Here is a 16,125-nt window from a genome sequence, read left to right as displayed (position 1 = left end):
TGCCTCATGTTTAATGAGACAAGGTTATGAGTCGAATATTAAGAATAATGGTTGTTCTTTATATTTGAAAGATATGTTTCACGGCTTTGCACCCGTCCAGGACGGGTTATTTATTTTGAATCTTGATAGTGAATCAGTCTATAACATAAATGTGAAAAGGTTAAAACCAAATGATCTGAATATGACTTACTTTTGGCACTGTCGGCTTGGTCATATAAGTTGGAAGCGCATGAAGAAGCTCCATGATGATGGACTTTTAACTTCGTTCGACTTGGAGTCGTTCGAGACATGCGAGTCATGCCTACTCGGCAAAATGACCAAGACGCCTTTTGCAAGGAGTTGTGAAAGGGCGTCCGACTTGTTGGAACTAATACATAGTGATGTATGTGGCCCAATGAGCACGACAGCCAGAGGTGGTTATGAGTACTTCATTACCTTCACTGATGATTTGAGTAGATATGGATATGTCTATTTAATGAAACACAAGTCGGAAGCCTTTGAGAAATTCAAGGAATTCCAGAGTGAGGTACAAAATCAACTCGGCAAGAAAATAAAGTTTCTACGGTCGGACCGTGGAGGCGAGTACATGAGCCATGAGTTTGATGACCATCTAAAGAGTTGTGGAATAGTTCCTCAGCTCACTCCACCGGGTACGCCGCAGAGGAACGGTGTATCAGAACGGCGGAATCGGACCTTGTTGGACATGGTACGATCAATGATGAGTCGAACAGATCTACCTTTGTCATTTTGGGGATATTGTCTAGAAACTGCAGCGTTCACACTAAACAGAGTACCATCGAAATCGGTAGAGAAGACACCGCATGAGATGTGGACTGGCAAAAGGCCGAGTTTGTCTTTTCTTAAGATTTGGGGCTGTGAAGCATTCGTAAAGCGACTTCAGTCGGACAAGCTCACGGCCAAGTCGGATAAGTGTATTTTCGTGGGGTATCCAAGGGAAACCTTAGGGTACTACTTCTACAACCGAGAAGAGGGCAAAGTGTTTGTCGCTCGGAACGGTGTCTTCCTTGAGAAAGAGTTTCTCAGTCGGGGAGTCAGTGGGAGCACAGTGCAACTCGAAGAAATTCTGGAGGAACCTGCTAGAGGCGAGTCGGCTACAGTCTTAGAGGCTGAGCCGGTCGTGGTATCTATGCCGGCAAAAGCACCAGAACCACGGAGATCTGCTAGATTGCAAAGTGCTCGTGAAGTATTACTGTTAGACAGTGATGAGCCAACAACTTATTCGGAAGCGATGGTGGGATCTGATTCTGAGTCATGGCTTGGAGCCATGAGATCTGAGTTAAAGTCCATGGATGAAAATCAAGTTTGGACCTTGGTTGATCTGCCAGACGGTGCAAGACCCGTCGAGAGCAAATGGGTCTTTAAGAAGAAAACTGACATGGATGGAAATGTTTCTGTCTATAAAGCACGGCTTGTCGCAAAGGGGTTCCGACAGGTTCAAGGAGTTGACTACGACGAGACCTTCTCGCCCGTAGCGATGCTTAAGTCGGTTCGGATCATGTTAGCTATAGCAGCCTATTTCGACTATGAGATATGGCAGATGGATGTCAAGACGGCTTTCCTCAATGGAAATTTAACTGAGGACGTGTATATGATACAGCCCGAAGGTTTTGTCGATCCGGCTAACGCTGACAAGGTATGCAAACTTCAGAAATCCATTTATGGACTGAAGCAAGCATCTCGGAGTTGGAACATTCGCTTTGATGAGGTAGTCAAATCGTTTGGCTTCATCAAGAGCGATCATGATTCTTGTTTGTACAAGAAGTTTAGTGGGAGCAAAGTAAATTTTCTAATCTTATATGTGGACGACATATTATTGATGGGAAATGATGTCCTGATGTTGCAAGAAACCAAAGAATCATTGGAAAGGAGTTTCGCAATGAAAGATTTGGGTGAGGCAACTTACATACTGGGAATCAGGATCTATAGAGATAGATCTAGGCGGCTCATTGGATTGAGTCAAAGTACATATTTGGACAAAGTGTTGAAGAAATTCAACATGGAATCGTCTAAGAAGGGATTCTTACCGATGTCCCATGGTGTAAAGCTTAGCAAGACTCAGTGTCCTTCGACAACTGATGAGCGAAATCGGATGAGTGCGATCCCGTATGCTTCGGCAGTCGGATCCATCATGTATGCCATGATTTGTACTAGGCCTGATGTTTCCTATGCTCTAAGTGCAACAAGCAGATACCAGGCTGACCCTGGCGAAAGCCACTGGGTAGCAGTTAAAAACATCCTTAAGTACTTGAGAAGGACTAAGGACATGTTCCTAGTTTATGGAGGTGAGGATGAACTCAGTGTAAAGGGTTACACGGATGCGAGTTATCTCACCGACTCAGATGATTCTCGTTCGCAATCTGGATATGTGTTCGTAATGAACGGAGGGGCTGTGAGCTGGAAGAGTTCCAAGCAAGATACTGTGTCTGCGTCTACAACAGAGGCTGAGTATATTGCTGCCTCAGAGGCAGCAAAGGAAGCCGTTTGGATAAGGAATCTCCTGATTGATCTTGGTGTGGTTCAGGGCGCGTCCAATTCATTGGACGTATATTGTGACAACAATGGTGCTATCGCACAAGCCAAGGAACCTAGACAACACCAGAAGAACAAACATATACTCATGCGTTACCACCTCATTCGCCAGTTCGTCGAACAAGGTGATATCAAGTTATGCAAGGTACACACGGATGCAAACATTGCAGATCCGTTGACAAAGGCGCTACCACAGCCTAAGCATGAGGCGCACATGAGAGGTATGGGCATTAGATGTCTAGACATATGATGTCAAGATGATTGACTCTAGTGCAAGTGGGAGACTGTTGGGAATATGCCCTAGAGGCAATCATGTATGATGTAATTCCCAATGTATTCATAAATATTATTAAGTTGTCCTTGTTTGAACATCTGATATGTATCATTGAATATGTGATTTGATTGTGGAACTATGTATTCATGTTGTTCATACTAAATTGTCCTTAGTCATTGAGATTGTGCTGGACACATAACCTAGACTAATGTGAAAGTTGGCTGATGACTCGGTTCCACTTGTCATGGGCATGGTGATGTCATTCCAGCTTACACGGACTCGGCTAAAGAGTTTAGCGAGTCGGACTGACCCATATTGAGATGCAACGAGTAGGTCGTCATTTGCATGTCTCAATCAATGTAATCCTTAGACCTGAGGTTATCGCACAATCCGAGTTGTGGATCACCAACTTAGGTTCTGTCAAACGTTGTTCCGTAACAGGGCAGTTATAAAGGCAGAGTTCGGGTTGGCTGAGAATCAAGCTGTGTGATGTGGATAACCAAGATGGGATTTTGCCCCTCCGACTGGAGAGATATTATCTGGGCCCTCTCGAGTGATATGATTTGGGAAGCATGGCCATGCGCGACTTGGTTAACTGTTAACCGGGTCGATCGACTAAGAGTTAGTCGGATGAATCGTATATCACAGATCGAGAAGAGAGTTGAACTATTAAAGGGATGACGATTAATCGCCTATAGTTCGACAAGGTATATCGTGAGGCAAAAGGGACTAAGACGTATGTCACATTGGAAGGTACGTCGTCATGACTCGATGGTACTTGGGAGTCGGCACGTTCTGCTAGGAGCCGCTACCGATTGATCGATTGTGAGTCGGACTCCAATCGTGTCCAAGTTGCCATGAGCCTGCGGGGTCACACACTTAAGAGCGGGAGCAAGTATTTAGTCGGGTTGGACCCGAACTGGAATTGGGCTGACAATGCGAGTTGGACTCGCAGGGTGGATGGGCCACAAGGCTTGGAGCCCACTTCCACTCGGTATATAAGCAGGGGCGTGGGATGCCTAAGGGACACGGTTTTTCCACTCTCATGCGTTGAGAACCCTAGCCCGATTCAGTTCAACCGTCGCACCGGACCTAGCAGTCCGCCGCCGGAGCTCCTCCTCGCACGTGTGGATACCGGCAGAGGTGCTGTACGTTCAGCACTTCGACGATCGCGGGATTGGATCGGCTGGATCGGATCGAGGGACTGCACTGCATCAAGGCGCCGCATCGATAATCCGCAACTGCGCGTCTAGTGGTAATCCTCGTGGCCTTCTACCTCGGCTAGATCTTGGGAGTTCGCGTAGGAAAAGTTTTTGTTTATCTCTACGCGTCCCTTCACTATGATGGTACATCGGAAGTTTTATTTAGCGTTACTCTTCAACAATGTTATATCTCAAGCCCACAAGTAGTTTTTTGCATTCTAGGCCAAGAATTAATGGAGGATACCTGAAGATTTTTCTTTCCACAATGTGATATAACTGGTGCATAGAGCCTTCTTGGATCTTCCAAAAATATCATCTTCAGGTATGTATGCCTCCTTCAAATATCATGTTATTTTACGTACTTGCATCAGACCAAGACCGAGGACAGCACTCAATGCGAAAACAAAAATTTGCTAAGCTAAGAAAATACCTTGCTTCATGGAAAAGCCTACAGGAGCCAAGTCAAAATTGTCAGTTTGCAAAGCCTGGAACCAGAGTGGTGCAGTCAGTTGCAAAAATCACATAGCTTAACCCAAACCGACCTGCAAATTTGATTTTCTGTACCATCGCAAACTTTCTACATGTAATTCATCAGCAACAGATGGCATAGATACTGAAAGCGCAAAGACCGCAACTCCATCTTCTCCTCTGCAGATGCAGACGCGGAGGCCTAAACTTGTCGGCTTTCCTTGCAAACGACTACTCCCATTCAGTAACCAAGTGCTTGGTATTGTACTGTAGCTCATCAACAATTGTCGGTCGTTCATGGTGATTTCTTTTCACTCCACCGGCACCATAGAAGGCAAACAACCAGCAGCATCAGATAAGTATTCAGATTGAATATATTCATATAGAACTTCCTTTGCACTTCGGCATGTAATTAGCTTGGATCTGATTGTGCAAATCAAATATCTTTGATAACAAATACTCCCTCCGTCTCATATTAAGTGACTTTCTATTACATGTATCTAGACGCTTTTTAGGCATAGATACATCCATATTTGGGCAAACTTGAGTCACTTAATATGGGACAGAGAGAGTAAGAATGAAGACAACATAGTAGTTGCTAGCTACAAACTAACAAATGAAAAAGTATTTATTCGAACAACACAACAGATAAGAATGTCTTTATTCAGTTATTACCTATATGTCACAAAGGGTACAACAGAAGCAAGCATCTTCAAATTCACCTCGGTGGTCTTGAGGAACATGCCGGTCACCATCTGGGTCAGCCGTAGCCTTGCCAAAATCTTCTTGATGTGTGGGTGCAATTCTTTAGTGCTGCAATCACAAAAAAATTAACAAATCAATCAATGTTAATCCATCACCAAGAGCCAAAGAATAACAAAAGTATCTGAAAAGCTTTCGATTATCTACCGACCCGGAGCTGCAGATGGCGAAGAGGAGCTGGGCATCGTCGTGGCTCTCAGCGGGACTGAGCCTGCGGGCCTTGAGGCGGGTGTGCATCCACAGGAAGTCGAGCTTCTTGTCACGGAACTTCCTGATGAACTCCTCGGGCCACTCCGTGTTTATACAGTGTTCAAAAGTACAGTGGTTAAAAGCTTATAAATATTCAGTGTTGTTGACTTTAGAAAAATTCACACTTATCTTCCACTGAATACCGAACATGTTGTTCTAAACTTTCAACTTCAGTTTGCTAGTCATGAATGAATAAAAGTATTCGTATGGGAAACAAACCAATTTATCTACCAAAATAACCCAATAAAGAACCCTAACCCTTCACTGCTATAGCATGAGAATATGACCAAGAAAGCAAGGAATCGGTGGAGGGTTCAGACCTGAACAATCTTGTGGCCCTTCCTCCTCCGCCCCGCTGGCTCCTCAGTTCCCTCATTGTCGGGAGAGGTGGGGTCGTGCATAGGCTAGGCGGCCAGCGGGAGCATCTGGGGCGGGCGAATCTCGCAGACCGCTCCATGTGTGTGGAAGCCTGCTGCCAGATCCCATCGAGGGGTCCTTGAGGGAGTCTTTTCTTGAGATGGGAGGTTGGCGACGCAAGCCCACTCCGCCTGCGCCGGATTTGGAAGGGGCGGCGGCGTCATCCGGCGGGACCACATCAGATCTTGGCGGCGGAGGAGTGGATGGCGGAGGCGCGCCGCGAGTGGATGGGAGGCGGCCAGAAGGGGCTGGGAGGCGGCGATTTCGTTGGGGGTGGTGGTGAGGGGAGCGAGCGATCAATCATGCAGGTGAGTATGCAATCCTTTCGGGTGAGGAAGGGTATTCCGCTTTCAGCGAATTGTGCGTGCGGTGGCAATCGGTGTAATTTCAATGAAATTGACGGACGGACCGACGTACGTACGTACCAAACTGCAAATTAAGCAGTAGTAAAGATTAATTAATTATTGCATATTTTAGTTGCAACTCTCTAATCATAGGAACTACTCCCTCCGTTTCATAATTCTTGTCTCAAATTTGTCTAAAAATGAATGTATCTATTTCTAAAAAGTGTCTAGATGCATGTAATATTTTGACAAGAATTATAGAACGAATGGAGTAGGAGCTAATCTAACCTGACCAATATACACCCCAAACTAAGATAGAAGCTAAACGAGCAGTTGTATATATACTAGCTTCGAAATAGGCATGCACAAGCATGAGGTTAATTTCAAGTTTTAAACTGCTGCTCAAGCTATATGCTAATTTAAGCATGCATCCAAACTTTCCATTTGAAGACTATATGCTATATGTAATATGTAAAGATATAAAAAAAATGCAAGTCACCTAATCCAATCATATAAATCGATCTACTGTATTTTTGTAATGCCTTGTTCACATTTTCTGTGCCAATCATTGGTAGGAAAAGTAGTTGGTCAAGAAGCTATTGGCAGACAAAATATATACGTAGCTTGGTCTGTGCTTCCTACAGCTAGTACTGTAAATTAAGCTGAAAGAGACATCTGTTCTAATTAAATCCATCTCCTCTTCACCAATAAAAACAAGAACTGATTGATCTGTGCTTGGTGAAATGGTGTGATAGAGCTGCATGAAAAGTGATGATGCTTTGTAGGATTAACACTTGCAGACCAAATCTATATAGCTTCTTTGTAACCATCTGATGTGGAATCACACGGTGGTACTAGTGGAGCTCTCTTTCTGTTGATTACATATGCTAATTGCATTGGCCAATGCACATTGATTAATTTTTCACTACTGTACATAGTGCAAATAAAGCACTAGTACTACACATATTTCCACTAGCTCAGGTAATCAGAGGTGAAAGTTTTGGAATCTGCACTTTTTTCAGCATATACACACACAAGAGGCATGCAGTAGCGGTACTAAGTATTTCCTTCCCGTTGTTGTGTTCTTTTTTAGACAGTGAAAGAGAGACAACTCTTGTAATTTCAGTGCATGAATTAGTAATAAAGTTAATTAAATCATATGTGTACATTAGGGTACATGTCCAATCCAACCCATCAATGTCAGGTGAACTAACATATAGATCTGGTAAGCCCCCACTGATTGATTGGATAGTAGTATATATACTTAGCAAATATAATGGACAGAGGAATTTTTTAAAAGAGGAATGTATATTATTGGTTTAGGTATGGTTTGACAAGGCATGGATGTTGACTCATTAACAGAGGACACTCTCTGCCTGCAGACACATTAATTAGATGCAGCAATGAAACACAAAGGTTAATTTTCTCACTTACTGTATAATTGCAAAAGAAAACAATTGTTTGCTAAATGCTAATACATTAATTGTTCACATAAGCTAGCTAGCTAGGTTTGACAATTGACGTCTGCGACTTTGTGTACAACTGAAACGTCTAATATGTCTATCCGATAGATTAAACTATAAATCATGTGTATGTAGACATTGTCAAAAGTCTAAATGGGGAGATCAAGACTATAAATCAAAGCACAAGTGTTCTTCGACAACACATAAAGAAATTTCACCAGTGTGAAACAGTTAGTGCAATTTTGAACCTTTGGAGCATGGAAAAGAAGAGTGCGTGTAAGAAAAAGAAATATGGAAAGAACGAAATTTGTTGCGGCTAGCTAGCCAATGAGGAGAAAAAAAAAGCAGCCAGTTCAAACGTGATAAGAGTGCAGTCAAGAAAGGAAAGAGGAGAAGGATTCCTGACTCCTGGACTTCTTGTGGTGGTTCCTTGACAAATCAAAAGCTTCTTCAAGTCAAGACAAGACCCTTCTATACATACCCTTCTTTCCCTATCTCTCTCTGTACAAAAACAAAAGCAGCCAAGAAAGGACAAGAGATTTCCGTCCCCAATCTGACAATCTCTCTCTCTCTCTCTCTGAATTAAGCAAGCCTCAGCTCAACACAACAGTAGGATTATCAAAGCCAAGCCTGAAGGCATCATACCACAGTTCTGTCAGATTGTGCATCAAGACAAGAAGCTGCAGGACTGAGAGGAGAGCAAGCAAGAGCAAGAGCAGAAACGGTCAAGCGTGCCTGCTGGTCAGTCTCTGGTTTCTCTTTTGCTGTGCTAGCTAGCTGTTGCTCTGCAGCTCGATCCATCGTACTGCTGTGGACTGGTTTTGTACAGCAAAGTGAAAAAGGAAAACCAGTAGTGGTATGTATGTATGTGTTGTTTGTCTCCATCTTCACATGCCTAGCAGCTATAGATCGATGGCCGGGTTGATATATAGAGCTGCTTGTTGCCTGTCTGTCTCATGTGTTCTTCTTGGCTTGTGCTAGAAGGCGAGCTCCTCCTCTCTCTCAATCTCAAGTGCTGCAGCAGCAGCAGCAGCAGCAGGTTGCTAGCTTCGATCTCAATCTGAAAGATTTGATAGAGAGAAGGATTGATTGATGGAGGAGGGTAGTAGCAGTTCAGGCCATCATCATCCAAGGCACCACAGCAGCAAGGATCCTCACCAGCAGCATGTTCTTGCTGGCTATGGCGCCGGCGTCGGCGGCTTCCATGGCGCCGCCGCCATGCCAACGACGACCTCCTCCATGCCTTCCGCGAGCTTCTTGTAAGAAAACAACCATCTTTGATTGATTCTTCTCTATCGTCGTCTTCTTCTTCCTCCGGTTCCATCTTATATTCTTCTTCCTGTTTCCCCTTTCTGCAAATCGAAACAAGAACAACACGCCCAAGAATGAATGAGAGCTTGTTCAGGCAATCTATCTATCTATTTAATGTTCCATCGATCAATTAATCCTGGCTAGCTAATTGATGATCTCTGCTGCATGGATTTCATTCCCTCTTTTGTCGTTTTTTTGTTTGCTTTTCTTCATCATCATCCTCGGTCAGTTTCCTATTAATGTCGGCTTGTCTCATGTGTGCAGCGCTGAGCAAGAAGAAGGAGCAGGCTACTTGGGAGAGCTGGAGGAGGCTCTCATGCATCACCACCACCATCATCATCAAGCCGGCGGCAGCAGCAAGAACACTGCTATTCATCATCTTCACCAGCAAACAGTAGCAGCAGCAGCAGCAGCTCATCATCATGGCCATGGAGTTCACAACAACAACACCACCATGGCAGCCATGGCCATCCCCCTGCGTACGTACACACACAAACCACTCTCTCTATAAGCTTGTCTGTCCTTGCTTCTCTCTGTAGACTATAGACTAGATAAAGGAGCAAGGAAGGAAGACCAAAAGGGCACAGGGTTGGGAGCCACTTTACCAAGAGGTTAGGGCATCCTAGTCAAAAGCAGCCATGCAAGCTTGCAGAAGTGGCAGCTGTTGTACACATGTGCAGTGTGTGTGCTACATGCTCTTGTGACCCCCCCCCCCCCCTGTATGTACACTGCAACAAGTCTCCATGACCATGATGCCTAGCTACCAGAGCTCTCTCTCTCTCTCTCTCTGGGCTGGCTGGCTGGCTCCCTGCAAGCAAGCACAGGCACAGCTGATCAAAGGGAATAAGTTCCAAGGCAACTTTCAGTTACACTGCCACAGTGGGCCCACCATACCCTCCTTGTGATATCTTCACAGTAGTACTAGCTGCAGTCTTTTTCACCTCTCCTCTTGCATGCTGTTGGGATGCATACATGTCTTGATATCTCCTTCTCCCCCTATGATATCTTCTTGCAGCCTTCCACGCTGGTACTACAGCTACAGGAGCAGCTGCAGCTAGGCCTCCTCCTACACTGGACATCTTCCCCACCTGGACTATCAGGCCTCTTGCTCCCCCACATCACCACACCCCCAAGGTAAAAAGAAAAAAAAGGCACATGATCCATCCAAGTTTTACTAATTCATTCTGTGCATTAAGGAGTTATTGTTAATCTGTCATGACTCATGAATGTGTTGCTGCTTGTGCATTTTTCTTTTTCTTTTTCTTTTCTGGCATGTTTATGTAGGAGGGTTCAAATTTGACAGCAGACAGCACAGACTCAGAAAGCAGTAGCAAGAACAACAACATCAAGCACTCACCTGATCACCAGAAAGTGCAAGCAGTGAGCATGGCGATGGCCAGCCAGTTCCATCAGATTTCACAGCAACAGCAGAACCACCAGCAGCAACAGCACCACCACCAGCAGGTATATATGTTGCATATCCTACTGTAGAATGTAAAAGAAATGATCATGCATACAGTGCCAATTGCTTCCAAGTTCCATCCACATGTAGTATGTTGCACTACATTTGGTATAGATATGTTTGGTTTGCTTCGATGTGTGTTCTTTGCTATTTGCATCTCCACATTCTATCTCTCCTGGCCATCATCTTCTCTGCTAGCTAGCTAGCCTGGTTCCATGTCAGTAGCTAGCTTAGCTAGGCCACAACTTCCAAGATGCTCATGTAGCAAAATGCTCCTGCAATAGGCAGAAGAAAGAGAAGATGGATACACCACTGTTTCATGGGCATTTAAGATGTTGCTTCTCCCAAGATCTCCAATCCCAACAAGTTAGCTGAAAACCTTTTCTTTCTTTTGGACCTATGAAGACCTACACAACCTGTTGGGATTGCAACAAGGTTAAATTGCAGATTGATCTTCCATTCTAGGCACATTTGGATATATAGGATGATAATTTGTCTCGAGGATATGTTAGATTAGTGCATAGCTGCCATGTCATTGGTGATGCAATAGGAGACAAGGGAGCATTCTTACAATACTGTCTCTAGCATTCTTGCAAATATCATAGTACTACTTATTTGCATGATGATAGAACTGCTCCATTAGTTAATTGGATGCTTGAATATACTTTAAGTCAGTGTCTCCTTTAGGTGCAGGCTACTGACTTTCTGGTCAATTGATCAGCTGCCAAAGTTGATTTCATATGTGAACTAAGTTAGCTCTGCAAATTAGGGCGAGACGCGACAGCAGCACACCATCAGGATAAAGCAGAACCAAATTAATTTGTATATAAATATTTTTTGTCTGTTGTTAGAGTGGGTGGCTTCCACCAAATGTACACGACTGTTTCTTTATCTGTGCCTGATGTAACGTGCAAGAAGTAGAGACAATGCTATATATTTGTTTAGTTGCACCATGGAGACAATGACATTGTTCTTCCTCTCTACTTCTATCTCTCCTTGTGTCTTTAAGTGAGCATAAGGTACTAATTTGATTGCGTCTTCTGGAGCGTTCTTCTTCTGATACACAATGACACATAAAAAATCTAAATGTGTGTTTGAGAAAAGAATAAAGTATCGATTCATTTGTATCTTCTGCTGAATTGTTTTTGTTAACTTGGCATGTGCAGAAGATGGCAACAAGCTCCACTCATAGTGACAGGACTGGCAAGGCACTTGATCCAAATAAGGTACCATCAAAATTTGACAATTTGAATGCCTTGGTTTGGGAACTTTGGAGACTTGGTTCTTCCTCTTCACACTTCGTGTTTGGCAGATAATGAGAAGGCTAGCACAAAACCGAGAGGCTGCTCGAAAAAGCCGGCTGCGAAAGAAGGTTGGTGATGTTTTGCAATTCATTCATCACAGGAAACCAGAAATGAATTGATGTTTTCAGTAGAGAATCTCCCGAGTTGTTGACATTTTTATCTGTACCATCCATCATATATAGGCTTACATTCAGCAGCTTGAGAGCGGCAAAATAAGGCTTGCTCAGCTGGAGCTTGATCTCAACAGGGCCCGTTCCCAGGTGCTTTTTAACTTCTGCAGCTAATTCACCATGTGCACCTGTACATAGATACCATCCCAAATATCAATTAAGTTATTCGATCATGGGTACTTCTTTTCTATATCCAGTTTGCATCTAGTTTTTTTCATACTGTAACGTTTGTGATCTGAACCTGGGGACTTCTAGGGTCTCTTGCTTGGAGGAGCTCCAGGTGGAAACTGCACTGCAGGTGTGTAAATTCATCACCAATATCAGATCTTCTCTTGTTACTGCCCCCAACAAGATCACCAATTCTGTTTTCAGTGATTTGAATGAGTGGAATTTAGTTAGGATTTGGCATTGCACTGATTCTGAGCTGTGGCATCTGCTTCCAGATGCTGCTATGTTCGATGCTGAGTACAGCAGATGGCTGGACGACGACAGCCGGCGCATGATTGAGCTCCGGGGAGGCCTGCACGCTCACTTGCCTGACAGTGACCTCAGGGCGATCGTTGACGACGCCTTGACCCACTACAATGAGCTGTTCCGCCTCAAGGACACCGCGGCCAGGACAGATGTCTTCCACCTCATCACAGGGATGTGGGCGACCCCCGCAGAGCGCTGCTTCCTCTGGATTGGCGGCTTCCGGCCTTCTGATATGCTCAAGGTATGTGCACCAAACTACACTAAAAATTATCAAAAATATTTCTACAAGAACAATGCAAAATCATGTCAACTGTATATATCATTTGATACTTTCTAGTAAGAAAAGAAAAGAGTTTGTTTGATAGTTTAGCATGCCAATTGCCAAGCAAATGGTTAGGCAATGAATTCAGTACATCATTTTCTGAAGTAGACTAATGATATCCTAATGACAGTATATAATATCCATCTACTGATGCTGCAGACACTGGTACCTCAGCTTGATCCTTTGACTGAACAGCAAGTGAGCGGCATCTGCAGCCTTCGGCAGTCGTTACAACAGGCAGAAGAAGCTCTCACCCAGGGCCTGGAGCAACTCCATCAGTCATTAGCAGATACGGTGGCAGGGAGCGGGTCTCTTACGGATGACACCAACATGGGGAGCTTCTTGGGTGACATGGCCCTTGCACTTGGCAAGCTGTCAAACCTAGAAAATTTTGTCATACAGGTAACTGAGAGATGTCTTACTACTCTTCATTCATTATTATTCACTCATCTGATTCAACTTTTTAGACGAGCAGTTAGGCCACTTGAGAAAACTTGTAGGTAATATAGCAACAGTCTGCATTCAGGGGAAACTTTATTTCTGTGGCCACAGCTGTATCATTTTAAACCTCATCAGTGCTATGAACTTCTGCCACTAACAGTGCCAAAAATAAGCATTTTGTTAATTTAACAGAATGTAACAGGTCACTTGCTCCCAAAATCGCAAATTTATCCTTCTTTCGAATTCCATCTGTTTAACCATAACATTTATTGAAAACAAGTTTATTACCAGCAACCAATTTAAGTTTACTAAAACTACACACGTGTTGTCTAAATTCCAGGCTGATAACTTGAGGCTGCAGACGCTTCACCAGATGCACAGGATTCTGACAGTTAGGCAGGCAGCTCGATGCTTCTTGGCCATTGGCGAATATCATAATCGCCTCCGTGCCCTAAGCTCCCTCTGGGCTTCTCGTCCTCGAGAGTAAGTCCATGAAATTCCTGCCTGAGTGTCCTACCTGTAGTTGTTTTCCTTTTGTTAAAAGAGTCTGCTACATGTAGTTGTTTAAGTCAGTATCTGTCTACAATTGGGAAATTTTTAAGTGCATATGATTGAGCCAGGGCTTAATGGAGGCCAGAACCATATTTATTGTATCCAGAAGATGTGCCTTACTAAATTAGTATGGAATGGACCACCCTCCTACCAGCAATCAAAATTCAAAAGTCAGCAGGCTTGTTTGGTTTTACACTATAAAAAAAGTGCATCTATAGTGTGCGGAATATGGGCTAGGCATGGTCTCTGTCACTTTTCGATTTTCGGCCAACTAACCAAATTCTGTTTGTGCCTAAAAGATAAATAGGTTCAGTAGCTGTAGTACTATTATTCTGGATACATCCCTGATCTATTTAGTGCCTGCATTGCCCACAGGATAATGATGGCAGATGAAGGCAATTGTGGAGAGCTAAGCATTGCAGCACATCCATCTGAAAGCCAATATGCAGCCTTCTGATTCAGATGTATTTTGGAACTAACATTCAAAGTAGAAGCGGAAGAAAAACAACTGGGGAGAATTATTTTTTGGATGTAATGTAGCAGGCGAACCTCCGTAGAACTTTCATCACAACTTTCTTGAGAGGTCAAATGGTTTAATGTTTCATGGAGATAGGAAAGATGTAGGGCAGCTAGAGTTCGTTGTTGAAATAGTACTTAACTGTGTGTTCTTTAGATTATTTCTCCAGAGCTTGCATTTCAGAGAACACTTTCTACTATGTACCCCAGCCAAAATATCTTGGATTGAATAGATGAGCTATCTAATAGTTTTACGGTAGAAAAACATGTAGAAGGAGAAGGATGGTCTTTTGAAATTAAAACATTGCTATAATTTTTCAACACAGTTACAATGGTAAAGAACCAAGATCTTGGTCTGCGCAGTTCTTTGATTACAGTTCTGAATTTATAATACTAGCAAGACCCCAGCTTCAGGAAAACTTGCTTCCATTATAAATAAATGTGTACACTGCACAACACTGGGTACTGTTGTGAAAAAAGTTGCTTACACATTGAGCTAACAAGCATATACAAGGTTTGCAAAATAAAGGATGACCTTCTTGAATCTTCAGGGGGGGAAATTGAAGAATTTTCTCAATCGTGTCAAAAATGGGTCAGTTTGTTATGGTAATTCCTAAAACACATGGTTTATGGTGTTTCGGACCTGCTTTAACCTCACAAGACAGGTAGGAATACACGGTGTAAAGAAGAAATTTGGCTCACAGCTAGTTTAATTATCCTTCTTCTGGACAACGCGGCTCTTGGACCAATCTTCCAAGGTCTTGCGGTGCTGGGCGTTCATCTTGATCTTCCGCTTCCCTCGGATGATTTCCTCGGCGCGCTTCCAGTCTTCGGCGATGCCCGCCGCCACTAGAATCGCGCACATCACACAGGCACTTCTTCCATGGCCTGATGACGCAGGTTTTCGCAGCAGCAGCAGACCAATGCACAAAACACACATGCAACATTTTCAGTGTTGTTCATGCATTGTTACATACATCAATCAATCATTCGCAAATGTTTTCAATGAGAGACGGGATCGATGATCATTGGGCTCACCGAAGGCGCAGTGGACGTAGACGGGCTTGCCCTGAGCCCTCTTCTCGCAGGCCCAGCGCGCGGCGAGCTCGATCTGGGCGATCGCTGGCGCCCTGGTATCCCAGGTCGCGACGAGCAAATACTCGTCGGCGTCGACGAAGGCGCTCCGGGGGAGCTCGCAGGTGCAATCGACGACGGAGGGGCCTCCAGGGGGCAGGTGGGCGGGCAGGAAGGGCCAGCCGCCGAGGTAGAGGCCCTGTGCGATCTCGTCGAACACGTTCTCCTTCTTTCGCAGGAACCTCTTGGCCATGGCGTAGGAGCGCGCGAGGATGAGAAAAGGCCCGAAGAGCGCGAAGGACCAGAGCGGGAACCGGCCCGTGGCGGCGGACTTGCCGAGGATCCACGGCACGTTGACGGCCGTGTGGGACGCCGCCGTGACGGCGCAGGCGACGAGGGCGGTCGCCAGGGAAGGGATCGCGAGGAGGCGGAGGCGCGTGTGGTGGAGCGCCAGGGAGGTTAAGAGGAGCACCGCCGCCGCCGTGCCTGTTACCTTGGAGATCCCCATTGGAGGGCCGGGTCTGGATCGAGACGGAGGGGCTGGGTCGGGTCGAGGAGAAGCGAAAAAAAAATTCCGGGTGCGGGTGCGGTCGCCGGCGGTCGGGGGAGCGGCGCGCCGGGATTGCCTCGGGAGGAGGAGAAGGCGGGAAGAAGAAGTGGGGAGGGAGGCCAGGGAAGAAGACGACGACGACATTCGTGGCCATCCATCCGTACGAAAAAAAAACATTATACCTCGGAACAGAAATAATTGGGCTTTACCGTTCTGTGGA

General features: G+C 44.8%; 3 protein-coding genes across 8 annotated transcripts; 1 reads left to right on the top strand and 2 right to left on the bottom strand.

Annotated features, from left to right (window-relative positions):
* Positions 1-5,165: 5,165 nt before the first annotated feature.
* Positions 5,166-5,906, bottom strand: LOC100838627 (60S ribosomal protein L7-1). Its single transcript, XM_003576317.1, has 3 exons — positions 5,826-5,906; positions 5,408-5,547; positions 5,166-5,307 (listed from the first exon to the last, which is right to left on the bottom strand). The coding sequence occupies exons 1-3, from the start codon at positions 5,904-5,906 to the stop codon at positions 5,166-5,168; spliced, it is 363 nt and encodes a 120-aa protein (XP_003576365.1).
* A 2,214-nt stretch (positions 5,907-8,120) lies between these two features.
* On the top strand, positions 8,121-14,529 carry LOC100838328 (transcription factor TGAL4). Of its 5 annotated transcripts, none has more exons than XM_014903360.2 (13): positions 8,125-8,470; positions 8,711-8,988; positions 9,305-9,519; positions 10,056-10,174; positions 10,325-10,504; positions 11,669-11,728; positions 11,815-11,874; positions 11,989-12,066; positions 12,232-12,274; positions 12,420-12,691; positions 12,932-13,174; positions 13,554-13,696; positions 14,141-14,529. In XM_014903360.2, the coding sequence occupies exons 2-13, from the start codon at positions 8,822-8,824 to the stop codon at positions 14,220-14,222; spliced, it is 1,662 nt and encodes a 553-aa protein (XP_014758846.1). In that variant the 5' UTR covers positions 8,125-8,470; positions 8,711-8,821; the 3' UTR covers positions 14,223-14,529. The 5 variants fall into 5 exon arrangements, with proteins under 5 accessions (XP_024318954.1, XP_014758846.1, XP_014758845.1 ...); XM_014903359.2 differs by having other exon boundaries at positions 8,125-8,585; positions 8,714-8,988; XM_014903358.2 differs by having other exon boundaries at positions 8,125-8,585.
* Positions 13,592-16,110, bottom strand: LOC100838027. 2 transcript variants are annotated; one of them, XM_010239679.3, is made up of 3 exons: positions 15,320-16,110; positions 14,984-15,169; positions 13,592-13,730 (listed from the first exon to the last, which is right to left on the bottom strand). In XM_010239679.3, exons 1-2 carry the CDS (start codon positions 16,080-16,082, stop codon positions 14,991-14,993), a joined length of 942 nt encoding a protein of 313 aa, XP_010237981.2. In that variant the 5' UTR covers positions 16,083-16,110; the 3' UTR covers positions 13,592-13,730; positions 14,984-14,990. The 2 variants fall into 2 exon arrangements, with proteins under 2 accessions (XP_010237981.2, XP_003576363.2); XM_003576315.4 differs by lacking the exon at positions 13,592-13,730 and having other exon boundaries at positions 14,691-15,169.
* Positions 16,111-16,125: the final 15 nt, after the last annotated feature.

This window comes from Brachypodium distachyon, chromosome 4 (genome assembly GCF_000005505.3).
Source record: "Brachypodium distachyon strain Bd21 chromosome 4, Brachypodium_distachyon_v3.0, whole genome shotgun sequence".
Classification (NCBI taxonomy): Eukaryota; Viridiplantae; Streptophyta; class Magnoliopsida; order Poales; family Poaceae; genus Brachypodium; species Brachypodium distachyon.
The sequence above is the reverse complement of the archived record's forward strand: the minus strand, read 5'-3'. Positions and strand labels throughout refer to the sequence as shown.